The sequence below is a fragment of the Vigna radiata genome, chromosome 11, assembly GCF_000741045.1.
Source record: "Vigna radiata var. radiata cultivar VC1973A chromosome 11, Vradiata_ver6, whole genome shotgun sequence".
Taxonomy (NCBI): Eukaryota; Viridiplantae; Streptophyta; class Magnoliopsida; order Fabales; family Fabaceae; genus Vigna; species Vigna radiata.
The window spans coordinates 7620395-7634598 of NC_028361.1; the positions used below are offsets into that span (position 1 = coordinate 7620395).

The 14204-nt window shown below is 27.5% G+C and overlaps 1 protein-coding gene across 1 annotated transcript; it reads left to right on the forward strand.

Annotated features, from left to right (window-relative positions):
* Nucleotides 1–8256: 8256 nt before the first annotated feature.
* Nucleotides 8257–10594, forward strand: LOC106776368. Its single transcript, XM_014663805.2, has one exon. It carries the CDS (start codon nucleotides 8408–8410, stop codon nucleotides 10358–10360), a length of 1953 nt encoding a protein of 650 aa, XP_014519291.1. The 5' UTR covers nucleotides 8257–8407; the 3' UTR covers nucleotides 10361–10594.
* The last annotated feature ends 3610 nt before the right edge of the window (nucleotides 10595–14204 follow it).

Genomic DNA, 14204 nt, shown 5'->3' on the forward strand with positions numbered 1-14204 from the left:
AAAATAATAATATCAATTTCTTTTCACTCAAATGTCCTATCATCATTTAAACAATTATATTTATTGTATAACTCATCAAGTTGTCATATGTTGTTCCAAAGTTTGATTTTCCATTACTCGAGCAATCACTTGTGACTTGAATGGTAAGAATTTAAAAAGAAAGAAAATTATTTTGACTTCTATCTCACTTACTCGAATTTTAAGTTATAGGAAAAAAATCATTAGAGAAATTCAATAGCACTGAGTCATATAAGTCAAACATATATATAAAGGATCATGAACATCTTTAATCTAAAACTTTAATAAAATCAATTGATGAATTTTTTTCTTTACATGTTACTAAACTTTTTAATTTTAAATTTTTATAAAACTCAAACTTACATCTAAATTCCTAAAATCTCATTCCTTAATTCAACCATATAGAGTATAAAACTCTATTTCTTAAAAAAAAAAACAGAGAAAAGAGATATAAATAAACTATATAGGTAATAAAAACTTAATATTATAGTGTTAAAATTAAAATGTTGACATTTTGTGCTTTATTTAAATTTTTACAATATTGCAGTGCTAAAATTAGTAGTTTATTAGTTTTATCTTAATTTTAATATATGGGAATATTTAGATAAGAAATAATTTTAGTTTATATTAAGATTTATTAGATGTTTGAATAAATTATATTTTTATTTTTATATTAGATATACTACAGCTGTTAAAACGAGTAACTTGGTCCGATCTAACTCGGTCCACCACTAGTTGGTACTCAATCCGGCTCATTTCTTAGCGAGTTAGAAAAATTCGAACCCGGACCGACCCACCACGAGTTGGTGGATAAACGGACTAACTCAGTTAATTACAATTTTTTTAAATAAAAAAAAATTACAAACTTTCTATAATTCAAATCTAAACAAATTTCACTACCAAATTTCACTCCCAACATGGATGTTTAATTAATTTTGGAAATAGAAAATTTAAATAATTTTTTTCAAGCAAAAAAAGTAATAAATATTTTTTCATAAAATTAAAATTAAATTTTAATAAAATAAAATTAGGTAGGTGGGTTGGTGGGCCAACCCGGCCTACCACGGGTGCAGCCCGCATGAGTCGAGTTTAAATGAGCCAGGTTGAAATCTGACCCGCATAAAAAAAATTCATTTTTTTCAAACCCAATCCAACCTGAACCCATGGTGGGCCGGATTGACCCACGGGTTGTGATCCATATTAACAGCTCTAAGATATATGATTCATTTTAATGGGATTGATTATGTTTTTACTTTCTGGTACGAAATTGATATTCGTCCATGTATGAAACTTTAATACACACGTCCTTAAATTTTAAAAAAGATTAAATATAGTTAGGATAACAAAAATACTTGTGTCCATAAGTATTCACACATAAAATTCACAACGGATGATTAATATCCGTGGATAGCAGGAATTTTAATATTCGTGGATATTATATTATCCGTATTCATGAGTATTCGTTACTCACAAAAAGTAAAAATAAGATAAAAAAATTTAATTAATACTTTATTAAATTAAAATTAAAATTAATTTATATTTTATCAGGTTAAATTTAATTAATTTATATTTAATTTATATTGATATATTTGTTTTGTAATTTTATTTTAAAAATTTATAAAATATATTTTTTTAAATGTTAGCGGATTTCCACGGGTATTCTTGAGTTTTAAAATACCAACGAATTTTTTTAAATGGACGTTCGCACGGTATAGCGGGCAGAAGCGAATGAGTTTCTTTCTTGCGAGCCAGGTAGCGAGTACATATTATTTGTGTCTGACCCGACGTGTTGTCATTCTTAAATATAGTATTTTAAACCAAATTATTTTTAAAAAATATTATGTGTCAAACGCTTTTTTCAGCAAATATTGAAGTGAAAACTTGTCAAACGGTATAAATAACTCAAATTTTAGCATGAAACACATTTAACATGTCAACAAAATTTAACGTAATTAAATTAAGAGGACTATATTAATTTATTCTTAAAGTTTGAGGATCAAAACGTATTAAAGTTTTATACAGGGATGAGCTTCAATTTTGTGTTAAAGTTCAAAGACTAAAAACATACTTAATTCATTTTAGTTTTATTATGTTTTGAATGTTTATGTAATTTTATATTTATTAGATGTTTGATTAATTTACAAATTATTATTAGGTGCATTGTCAATTTATATTAAGACTTATTATAATTCTAGATGTAGGCATTGAGTAAGTTTTAGTTCTCATTTAAGATTTAGTGCAAATGGTTAAACTTTAAGTGTTTGTATTAAATCTTGAATTGTTTTATAAGAAAGTTTGGAAAAATTATTTTTACTAATTTCTTATCACATGTGTTAAGTTTATGCATAAATTTAATAAAATTTTGGTTCAAACCATTTTTGTATTATTCTCCAAATGCATACTTGAATGTGGTCATGAGTAACACTTTAATTTGTGTACTTTGGAAATCAAATTTTGATTCAAACTACTTTGGAAATCAATGTGAAGTGTTGTCAAATTTTATCAAATTTATGATGATAGACTTCTTCGTAAACGTGTTGAGAACTATGAAAAATGTTTTTTTTAATGGGTAGGATCCACCTTGTGAGAATTAAATTTTTTAAAAAATGATGGTGTTTACCAATGTAGTATGATTGGAGCTAGACCAATATACGTCACGTTAGTGAAGAGTATGAAGAGGGAATTTCCAAGTTATGGCAATATGCTCAAGAACCAAATGTAAGAATGGATGAATGATCAATTAAAGGACATGTGACGATGAATAAAATTTTAAAAAAAATCATTTATATAATACTTTAAAGTTTGATCTAGAGGAACAATTGTACCAGGATGTGTTAAATTTATATGATTGCCAACAACTTTGAAAGTATTTAGTTTAAACCCAAAAATTTTGGAGTTGTTGAAAAATATGCTTTTAGAAAATAAGACATTATTACTTACTCGTAACTACGAGGTGAAAGAAATTATATGTCCAATAGGTTTCGAGTACAAGAATATACATGTATGCCTTGATGATTGTGTGTTATACATAGATGAGTTTGTTGTAATGAAAGTGTGTCCAACATGTGAGTAATCACAATTTTTTTAAAAAAAAAGTTGATGGAAATAATGTTAATAAAGAAACGAATGGTCCCCTAACTAAGGTGATGTGATACCTTTCCATAATACCTAGGTTCAAATAATTGTTTTTCGTTAAAGAAGATACATAAAATTTAACAATGCAAATGAAAGAAAGTATGAATAGTAGAAGATTGATGTAACATTTATAGAATTTTATGGAGTAAAAAAACTTGACTTGAACTTACTTATTGAGTTGTTGTTTTTTTTCTTTCTAAAGTTATGTTAATTGCTTAACTAACAATTTCTCCTTAATTGTAGGTCTTATTGACAATTAATAGTCATCATTCCTTAAGAGTCCCTAGTTATATGGTTATATTTCATTCATAAGAAACCCAACATTAAAATAAAGACATTTTTACAAGAGTAATAATCTTAGTACCTTAATAAGTGTAAATTTACGTCTGTTATGGCATGAACAAACGCAAAGTTTAGCACAAAATATTAAAAAAAAAATGTCAAAATAGACATAAATTTATGTCTGCCAAATCTAATTCTAAATTGAGTCTTTATCACTAAGTTAGTCATAAAAGACCTAAAATATTAGACATAAAAAGTCTTTTTTGTGTTAGTGACACATGAACTCACTATAATGACTAAATTTATTTTTCTGTTTAGTGAGCTACTTGCTCGCCTAGTGGGTTTGCATATCCTTAACAGATGTATCAAATAATGTATTTGGTTCATCTAATCATTATTAAACATTTCTTAGTTCAATAATTACATTCACTCAAGTTTAAAATACATCAAATTGACCAAAATATACATCCTAAACTATTCAATAATAACACTACTTTAAATCATATGAATTTTATGCATATAAGATATATATCACATGTTCAAGTTATTTCACCTAAAGACCAATAACCAATCATACTAATTCATCAACATTCAAACATATTAGTTTGTTCAATCAAAGCATGAACATGTACAAAAATAATGCTAGTTTTCCTTACATGGATTAAAAATCATAAAATTCCACAAGTGTTCCAAAGAGATTCAAACCTCATATATATGTTCAATTGCACAGAAAAATTAGATAAAAGATCTAAACATATTCTAATAATCACATACAAATATAGATTTACTTTCAACTATTTTAAGTCACATGCATAGATAATGCATAAATCATAGAGTCATATACAACTCAAAATGCAAAACTGAGTTAATATAGAATAAAAAATAAATATACATTTGATCATATGGATAATGAATGAATAAAACTCTAAACATGAAAATAAATCAAAATTATTAAAAAAGTATAAATAAAAATTATAGAAAAGATTTAAAAAATCATTTTTATAAAATAAAACTCAATTAATGATTTTTTATTTATAATTTAACTTTTTAATAATAACATATGAATATCNATTAATGATTTTTTATTTATAATTTAACTTTTTAATAATAACATATGAATATCATCTTTTAAAACTATAGCTGTGATTTAAACTATTTTATAAATCTTACACAAACCAATATTAAAATACATATCAATAAATATGTCTCCCTGTATAATATTATAAAAAAAAACATAAGTATTAGTATTCAATGCATGTTTTAATGTATATTAAATGTTTTAATTATGTTTAATACACAAAATTAATAGTTTTATTTATTTAATGTCACATTTAAATTTCGTATTTTTATAAATAAAGTATGTAAAAAATAACTAAAAATCCCCATTTGTTCATTTATTAAAGGAAATAAATAATAAAAATAAAATTCAACCTGCTTTCTTATTTATTGATTTTAATAATTAGTGGACCTGCTCGTGTCACAGTATTCCTAACACGTCCCTTCCTTTTCTTTATGGGAGATTACCACATTTACATTTAAATAACTTTTTATTTATATTGTAATTTTTAAATTAATTTAATTAATATATTTACTTGTTATATTAATATTACTTTAATTATATAAAAAATAACATTATAACTAAAAATGATTTTATAATATTAGAAAGTCAGTTAATTAATTATTTAATTCAAATAAATTTTAATTTTAAATATTAAACACGAGAAATATTAAATTTAATTAAATTTTAAGTTATTAATAAATCTAAAAACTTTTAATTAAGTCTCTATTAAATTTTATGATATATTGAGTCCTAGAAAAATTACATTTTATAGTTTTAATTTTGCTCGTCACATATAAATAGTAGAAATTTAATTAAGAAATATTATTTTTTTAAAAACTTAATAGATTATAAAGTTCGAACATAGATTTAGTTTAAAATTTCAAATTCACGATGAACTTAAAATTTAATTAAACTAAAGTTTAATGAAGATTCAATTAAATTTTTCAAAATTTATGTTAATCTAAAACTTAATTAAGTCTATGATAAATTATTCTTTCTATTAAGTTTATTCTTATTATTTAATTAGTAATTTATAAATTTATATAAGAAAATATACACTTTCATGGTTTTCTTTTTTGGCTTTTCAATTTTATCTTCTTAATTACTATTTTCAAAATTTAAATAATTATTTATAATAAAAATTATTTTCTCTATTCAATTTTATCCTGTTAATTACTATTTTTAAAATTTAAATAACTATTTATAATAAAAGAATATTTTTCAGTTTCATCATTTTAGTAATTATTTTATTAATTCAAATAATTACTCGTTACAAAATAAATATTTATTCTTTTATCATTGTAATAACTATTTTTTAAAAATAATTACTCAATATTTATTACAAATATTATTTATAATATTTTTATTTCAATAAATAAAATTTATTTTATTTATAAATATATTTATAATTATATAAACATTTTAATTTTTTAATTTTACTCTTTTAATGATTAGTTTTAAAATTTAAATAATTTATAAATATTTAAAAACTGCGAGGCCTGTAAATATTTAAATTTAAATAATTTATAAAATAAATATTTATAGATAAAAGTAAAATAATTTAATTAAAAATAAAAGACATTTATGTAAAACCATATATCTTTAAAAATAAAAGATATGAGATTTTTTTTTTCTTTAAATCTATATTCACACATCAAAACAAATAAGTGAAAATAATAGCAGAAAATACTTACTTTTCCAATGTAAGCATATATCCATAAAAACAAATGCAAAATTAACGTAATTATATTTTTAAATTAACACTAATATCGTTTGAAAAAGTCATATACCAAAATTTAAATATATCACGTTAAATTTTATACATACTTTCATCTTGAAATCCATGTGATTTTAATACATCACACATTTTAAATAAATGATAATTCGATTTTGAAGTATATCTCGAAATTATAAAACTTCCAACTACTCGACTAAATACAAATAAAATATAAGCAATTGAGAAAAAAAGAAAACATAAAAAACGATAAAAAAAAAGAGACTAATATGGACGAAATCCAAATTAAGTATTAATAGAAGAAAAAAAAACTGTTTTAATAACTTTTTTTTAACAATTTTTTAATAACATGTAATTAACCCATTTTAAATATTTTTTTAAATATAAATTCAAATATACTAATAAAATAATAACAATTATCTTAAAATATTATTAAAAAATTATCAAAATATCTTCATCTCTAATAAAATTTAGCAAATTTTGCTTGGGGAAGTAATCCCAAGGACAGAATAAGCTATAAGTACACTATAAGTACACTAAAGTCGGTTGAAAATTTTGACTTTTATCAGGAAAACTACATTTCTTTATTAACTGCAAATATTAATTTCTTGTCCTTCTATATTTGTTATCGCTTACATGTGCATATCTTTCTTTCTTTGTACTAGTATGTAAGGATGTCATGAAAATCTTTTATTAACTATTTTGAATACATTTTTCACCAATTATATTTTTTAGTATATAGTATTAATAATTGGATAGGTGTGAATAAAAGAAGTTTGAAAAGTTTTGATGAATACACAAAAGAATCTAAGAAAAATTTGTTGAAGGCAGTTTTGGTGCGTAATTATGTTCCAAAAGAAATATAATTCAATATAAAATTTGGTGGAAATAAAAAGCACCATCCACCTTTATAAAAGGAAGAGAAAATTATAAATATAGAAGCTACTACACAAAAAATAGAATGAGATTTTTGTTTTCTAGTTCCTTCATCAATGTAAGGATGAGATTTTTTTTTCTTTTAAATGTATCTTCACACATCAACACAAATAAGTGAAAGTAATGGCAGAAAATACTTGCTTTTCTAATGTAAGCATATATCCATAAAAACAAATGCAAAATTAATGTAATTATTTTTTTAAATTAACATTAATATCGTTTGAAAAAGTCATATACCAAAATTTAAATATATCATCACATGTTAAATTTTATATATACTTTCATCATCTTGAAATCCATTTCATTTTAATACATCACAAATTTTAAATAAATGATAATTTGATTTTGAAGTACATCCCAGAATTTTAAAACTTCCAACTACTCGACTAAATCCAAATTAAGCATCAATAAAATTGAACAAAATTTGCTTGGAAAAGTAATCTCTAAGCACATAATAAATAGGGTTGGAAAAAATAACTAATTTGTACTGTGTTATAGTTAATTATACTATATTATAAAAAAAACTGATTCACTTTTATTAAAAGTTCAATATACTAATTTATATGAAACTGAACTTATAACAAATGTAAAAGTAAAATAATATTAATGAGAAAATAAATATAAATAATAAAATAAAAATAAAAAAATAAACAAAAAGAAATAATTTCTATACACATATAATTAAAATAAAAAATAATAATATCAAATAATTAAAAATTAATTTGTAAGATATTTATGAATAAAATAAAATAAATTTTAATTAAAAAAAAAACTTGTGATATTATTCAGTTTAAAAAACTGGTACAATTCAGTTTAAAATTAATACAATTCAATTTAAAATTAATATTGTTAGTAGTTAACTTCAGTTTATATTTTACTTTAGTTTAATAAAACAGAACAATTCAGTTAAGTTTGTTTAAATTATTTTACTTTCACTTTAAATAAATTAGTTTTTAATTTAATACATATTAATTAATTAATTAATAGTATTAATTAATTAATTAATAGTACTAATTAATTAATAGTAGAATATGGTTCAGTTTTGTTTGCCTGACTCCTTAATGTAAGTTATAAATATACTAATGTTAGCATCATCTTCTTCGTCAAATCCGAGAAAGACGTCCATTGTTTTTGTTTAGCAACATCTTTCCTCCATATCATCTCCAAAATCCAAAATTCCATCTTTCATCCAAGTCTGATTTCTTCGCAACAACTCAGTCACAAAGAATCCCAAATTCACGATGGGCAACCCGATCCTCATAGGTCCACCTGAACTCTACATCGCCGGACCCACCGCAACCCTCACCCAAACAGCCCCAGCCCCAGCCCCAGCCCCAGACCCGACTCCATCCCCGATCCCAACAGTCACAGGCACCACTCCAACTGACCCCTTCATGGACCAAATGGTGTCCGCATTCAACACCTTATCAACCCCAAACATGATCCTAACTGAAAATTTATCCCCAACATTTCTCACTACGGGGAACCCATGTGTGGACTTCTTCTTCCACGTGGTTCCGGACACACCACCAGAGACCCTTCTCCAAAGACTCCAACTTTCGTGGGCCCATAACCCCCTCACCACCCTAAAACTCATTTTTAACCTCCGTGGCATCCGCGGTACCGGCAAGTCCGACCGCCGGAACTTCTACGGCGCGGCGATCTGGCTCCACCGCCACCACCCCAAGACTCTTCTTGGTAACATCCCCTCCCTCGCTGACTTCGGATACTTCAAGGATCTCCCCAAAATCCTTTACCTCCTTCTAGAAGGTTCCGATGCCCGTGAAATTCACCCCAAAAGTGAGTTGATTGAGATAAAATGTAGGTTGAACAAGAGGAAAAAACCTGGGACTGGGAAGAAGCAGAAGGGAAAAACGAAGGCTTTGAAGAAAACAGTCGACGCGGCGAAGGACAAAACCGAGTCTTCGGAGAAAGAAATTGCGCATGTTGCCAGAGAAGAGAAAAAGGTGGCATTGGCGAAGAAACTCGTTGATCGTTATACGAACGACCCAGATTTCCGATTCCTTCATGATCGTGTCTCTGATTATTTTGCCGAGTGTTTGAGGAAGGATCTTGAGTTTTTGAAATCTGGGTCGGTGACGAAAGTCAGTCTTGCCGCGAAATGGTGTCCCTCTGTGGACTCATCTTTCGATCGACACACTTTGTTATGTGAAACTATTGCGAAGAGGGTTTTTCCCCGTGAAGAATATAATGAGTACGAGGGGGTTGAGGAGGCGCATTATGCGTATAGAGTTCGCGATCGGTTGAGGAAGGAGGTGTTGGTGCCTTTGAGGAAGGTGTTGGAGTTGCCTGAGGTGTTTATAGGGGCCAATCGTTGGGATTTGATTCCTTACAATAGGGTTGCTTCTGTGGCTATGAAATTTTATAAAGGGAAGTTTTTGAAGCATGATAATGAGAGGTTTAAGGCTTACTTGGAAGATGTGAAGTCAGGGAAGAGTACTATTGCTGCTGGTGCTTTGCTTCCTCATGAGATCATAAGTTCATTGGATGCTGAGGATGGTGGTGATGTTGCTGAGTTGCAATGGAAGAGAGTGGTTGATGATTTGAAGAAGAAAGGGACGATGAAGAGTTGTTTGGCTGTTTGTGATGTGTCTGGGAGTATGGAGGGGTTGCCCATGGAGGTGTGTGTGGCATTGGGGTTGTTGGTGTCTGAGTTGTGTGAAGAGCCTTGGAAGGGGAAGGTTGTGACTTTTTCTAATAAACCTCAACTTCATTTGATTGAAGGGGATGATCTCAAGTCCAAGACTCAGTTTGTGAAGCAAATGGATTGGGGGCACAACACTGATTTTCAGAAGGTGTTTGATCAGATCTTGGAGGTGGCTGTGAGTGGGAATCTGAGGCCGGATCAGATGATAAAGAGGTTGTTTGTGTTCAGTGACATGGAGTTTGATCAAGCCTCAACAAACCCTTGGGAGACTGATTACCAAGCAATCACTAGGAAGTTTGGAGAGAAAGGGTTTGGTGATGTGGTGCCTCAGATAATTTTTTGGAATCTGAGAAACTCGAAGGCCACCCCAGTGCCAGCTACTCAGAAAGGAGTGGCACTGCTTAGTGGGTTTTCTAAGAATTTACTCACAATGTTCTTGGATAAGGAGGGGGAGGTAAGCCCTCTAGATGGCATGGAACTAGCGATTTCTGGGTCAGAATATCAGAAACTAGTTGTGCTGGATTAGTGAATTACTCAGTTTTTATTTCTTATCTGATGCTTTTAAAATAATATAAAAAAATCGGAAACACAACAGATGTAGTGCAATTTTCTATTCCTATCTTCTGTGACATGTTTGCGATTTTGTTTATAATTAAGATTTTGTTCAGTTAGATGCATTGGCTGATTTGTTAAGAAATGTTAAAAAGTTGGTGGGTCCTGATGATCAATATGCACCATCTGAAAACTTGCCATTTCCATACATTTGCCGTGCTTGCTTCTATTATGCACCTATACTCTCTAATATTTGGACAAAGAAGAGTCTCGATGAGATGTTAATGCTATTTTGATTACTGGGGTGTAGAAATTTTCCTTTAGTTGGGTACTTGTTTAGTGAAGTTAGGGAATTTCTAACCCTGATGCGTTTGAAGCTGACCTGCATAAATGCATTAACCTGACAGAATCCATTGAGGAGTTTGAGTCTTGTTGGTCCTAGCTAATTGATAGGTATGATCTCACAGAATTTGATAACTTTTTTTGGAAGCTTTGCTCATGAATAAATCCCATAAAAGTGAAAATGTTGCCAAACTTTATGATAACTGAAGGTTGAACTGGTTCCAAAAATACTGTTCTTTAAAGGCTGGTTAAACTGATATGATAAAAAGTGCAATATAATAAATTCTATGGTTAAATATGTTTTTTATCCTTATATTTTGGGACGATTTTGGTTTTAGTCTCTTTTTTAAAAATTAAAGTACAATTTAGTCATTCAACTTTAGAAAATCTTGGTTTTAGTCTTTTTTTTTAATTTTTTTTAATTTTATTTGCTGTTTCAAATGTGTTTCAATGTTAATTGGAAAAACGCATTTGAAACAGCAAATAAAGTTAAAAAAAATTTGATAAAAAAGACTAAAATCCGAGTTTTCTAAAATTGAATGACTAAATTGTACTTTAGTTTGAAGGAGGGACTAAAACTAAAATCATTCCAAAATATAAGGATTAAAAATATATTTAACCCGTTATGAAATGATTTTCCCTTTTAAGAAATGTTATGTTATGAGCTAGATTAGATACTTTTGAAGTTTCCATTGTACTAATCGTGATAATGCTCAAGCTAGCTCTTAGGATTAGAGAATTGTGGTTTGTTTAGAACCGTGATTCTAATACACATATGAGATGATTTTAAATGGAGATGATTTTGATGGATGAAAAGGTAAATGAAATGTGTTTTTCTAATCTTTTTATTAAATGTACATATTTATAAAGTTGGTATGCTATATTAAAATTTTAAAAACATTAATTTTAACTTTCATAAAAAATTAATAGATCAAATTTGAAGTTTAATATCAATCCAAGAGAGTCGTCACCAATTTAATTCACAAAGAAAAAGAAATCTTAATTTGTCCCATAGACAAATTCATTATTTAATTCAAACAATTCAATAAAATAATAAATTTAACCTCAATTTAAAGAGTTTATAAACTTTATACATATCCTTTAGTGTAATTTCACTAATATAACTCATTTTATACTAATTATATTCATTTCTCAATAGAAAAACCAATTCTGTAATTAGTTTTCAAATTCTTATAGGAAATTTGCTCATTAGAGTTTTTCTCTAATGTCATCAAAGTGGTAGTAATTAAATTTTTATATTAAAGACAAAATACTAAATAATGCATCAACTAAAGTGTGAATCCTAAAAACATTTCAAATTGAAATATAATTAGGAAGACAAAAATTACATAAAATAAAAACTAAAATTGTTTAACATGTAATCGACTCCATGTAACACTGTTCAATTGAAATAAGAGTTGTAAGAAACTCTTTAAAGTGATGTAATAAAGTAAGATCAATGAAAAAATGAATTAGCACCTTAAAATATCATAAAATTGTGAGAATTTTATATCATGTTAGTTTATGAAAATTCTTCATTGGAATATACTAATATAATATAAAATATAAAACTTTGAATATAACAATAACATGAATCATAAGAGTAAGACGATAATTTAATGTCTTAGAAGTATACACTATCAAATTAAATAAACATTAATTAAAATGTGAATTTTAAACCACAAAAATATTATAAAACTATCTTAAAAATGAGGTTAGATAATAAAATGAAAAAAAAAATCATATAATAAAATTTTCTTTTATACAACCTTGTTAAACTTATTCTTAAATTTGCAATGCCGAACATGTCGTTTACTTAAAAGAGATTTTATTAAATTTGTAATGTTTGACATGTTACTTAAGAGACTTTAGTTTACAAAAGGTTTAATGTCTTAATAAGTTTCTATTTTCGTCTAAAATCTCAAATAGATCACTTTTTTTCTCGGCATCTCAATTGAGTCCTTATTTTTATAAAATTGAAGCAATTAGAAGCTTTCCGTCAAATTGATCTAACGACGTTTAAAATGATCTTACGTGGCATACTGAATGTATTGTTTAAACTTACGTGACATTAGAAAACGTGTATGAAGTGTATTTTGTATTAAAAATTGGAGTGCAGAGAGGAGAAATCAAATTTAATCAAGGGCAAACAAGGTAAAACAAATAAAATTAAGATAAGTCCTTTAGTTGCAAAATCGAAATCGAAATCAAATTGGGAAAAATGAATTGGGTTTCATATTAGGGTTCGTGGGAGAAAAAGAAATGTGTTTTTGTTCGATTGAAAGAGATGGATAATCAAATGTAGAAATTTTTTCATCTTCAACATGTAATGGGTGGCGGCATCAAAAGTCCAATATCTTCTTTGTGGTGGAGTATATGCGACTGATTGATGGTGTAAACTTTGGAAATCAGACTGGGAAAGAAAATTGCAGAAAAGAAGACTGTTGGAAAGAAGATTGCAGGAGTAAACTTTACAATTGAAAAGCTCTAAGGTTGTGTTCTTTTAGATAGATTTGGAGGAGATGATTTGGGAGAGATGATTTGAGTGGATTTAAATAGATTTGAGGGTAATTTTTTTGTTGTTTTTTTGAGTGGATTTGTGAGTAATTGAGAGTGGATTTGAGGATAAAGTTTGTGAGAACTAGTGTAGGATTTGATTGATGTGACAAATTTAAAAAACTAATTTAATTGATTGAAATTAAAGATTACGAAAATGCCCCTAGTTATTAAAATAATATAAAATATTATTTTTTAATATTATATTTAAATATAAAAATATTATATTTGAAAAAAAAAGGCATAATATGTACTGTGTTAAAATAATAAATCTAATTTGTGTTCAAGCTAATATAGAAAGAAATTATTTTAAAATAAGAAAACAGTGGTAAATTAAGGTTCTTTTAATTACTCATAATTTCAAGAGAAAATAAAAGGCAATAACATTAAACTTTATTAATTTTAATTAATTTCTTTCCAAAAGAACAATTTTATACAGAACTCTAATTAAACTTCTTTTTTCCCCAAAAACTCAATTTTCGGCTATCGGAACACATGTTTCATTCCCTTTTTTCTTCATCTCAGTGTGAGGAGGTTGCTAGGGTAGCACCATTCTTCTTCCCAAACCAAGAACTCCAGTAATTGGAGTTGCAGCGCGCACGGGAAAGTTCTTTCCCTTCCTCTTATGGGTTAATGGCTCGAATCAAAAGAGAAACCTTTCTTCCCTCTCTTCTTTTCTGATTTCAGCGATTTCTCCTTGGGAGTGGAGGTCTGGTTTGGTGGCTCAAGCGTGACCCACCTACAATACGCATAACGGTTTTTTTTCGGCGCGTAGATTCGCGAGTTCCAGTTGTGTAGAGGAGATGACGTAGTGGCAGACGATGTGAAGACCTCTGAGCGTGAGCGTCCTCGGAGCGGTGGTCGTTGTGGAAGCTTCCTCCTTCGAAGCAAATCGCGATGGTGGAACCAGATACATGAAG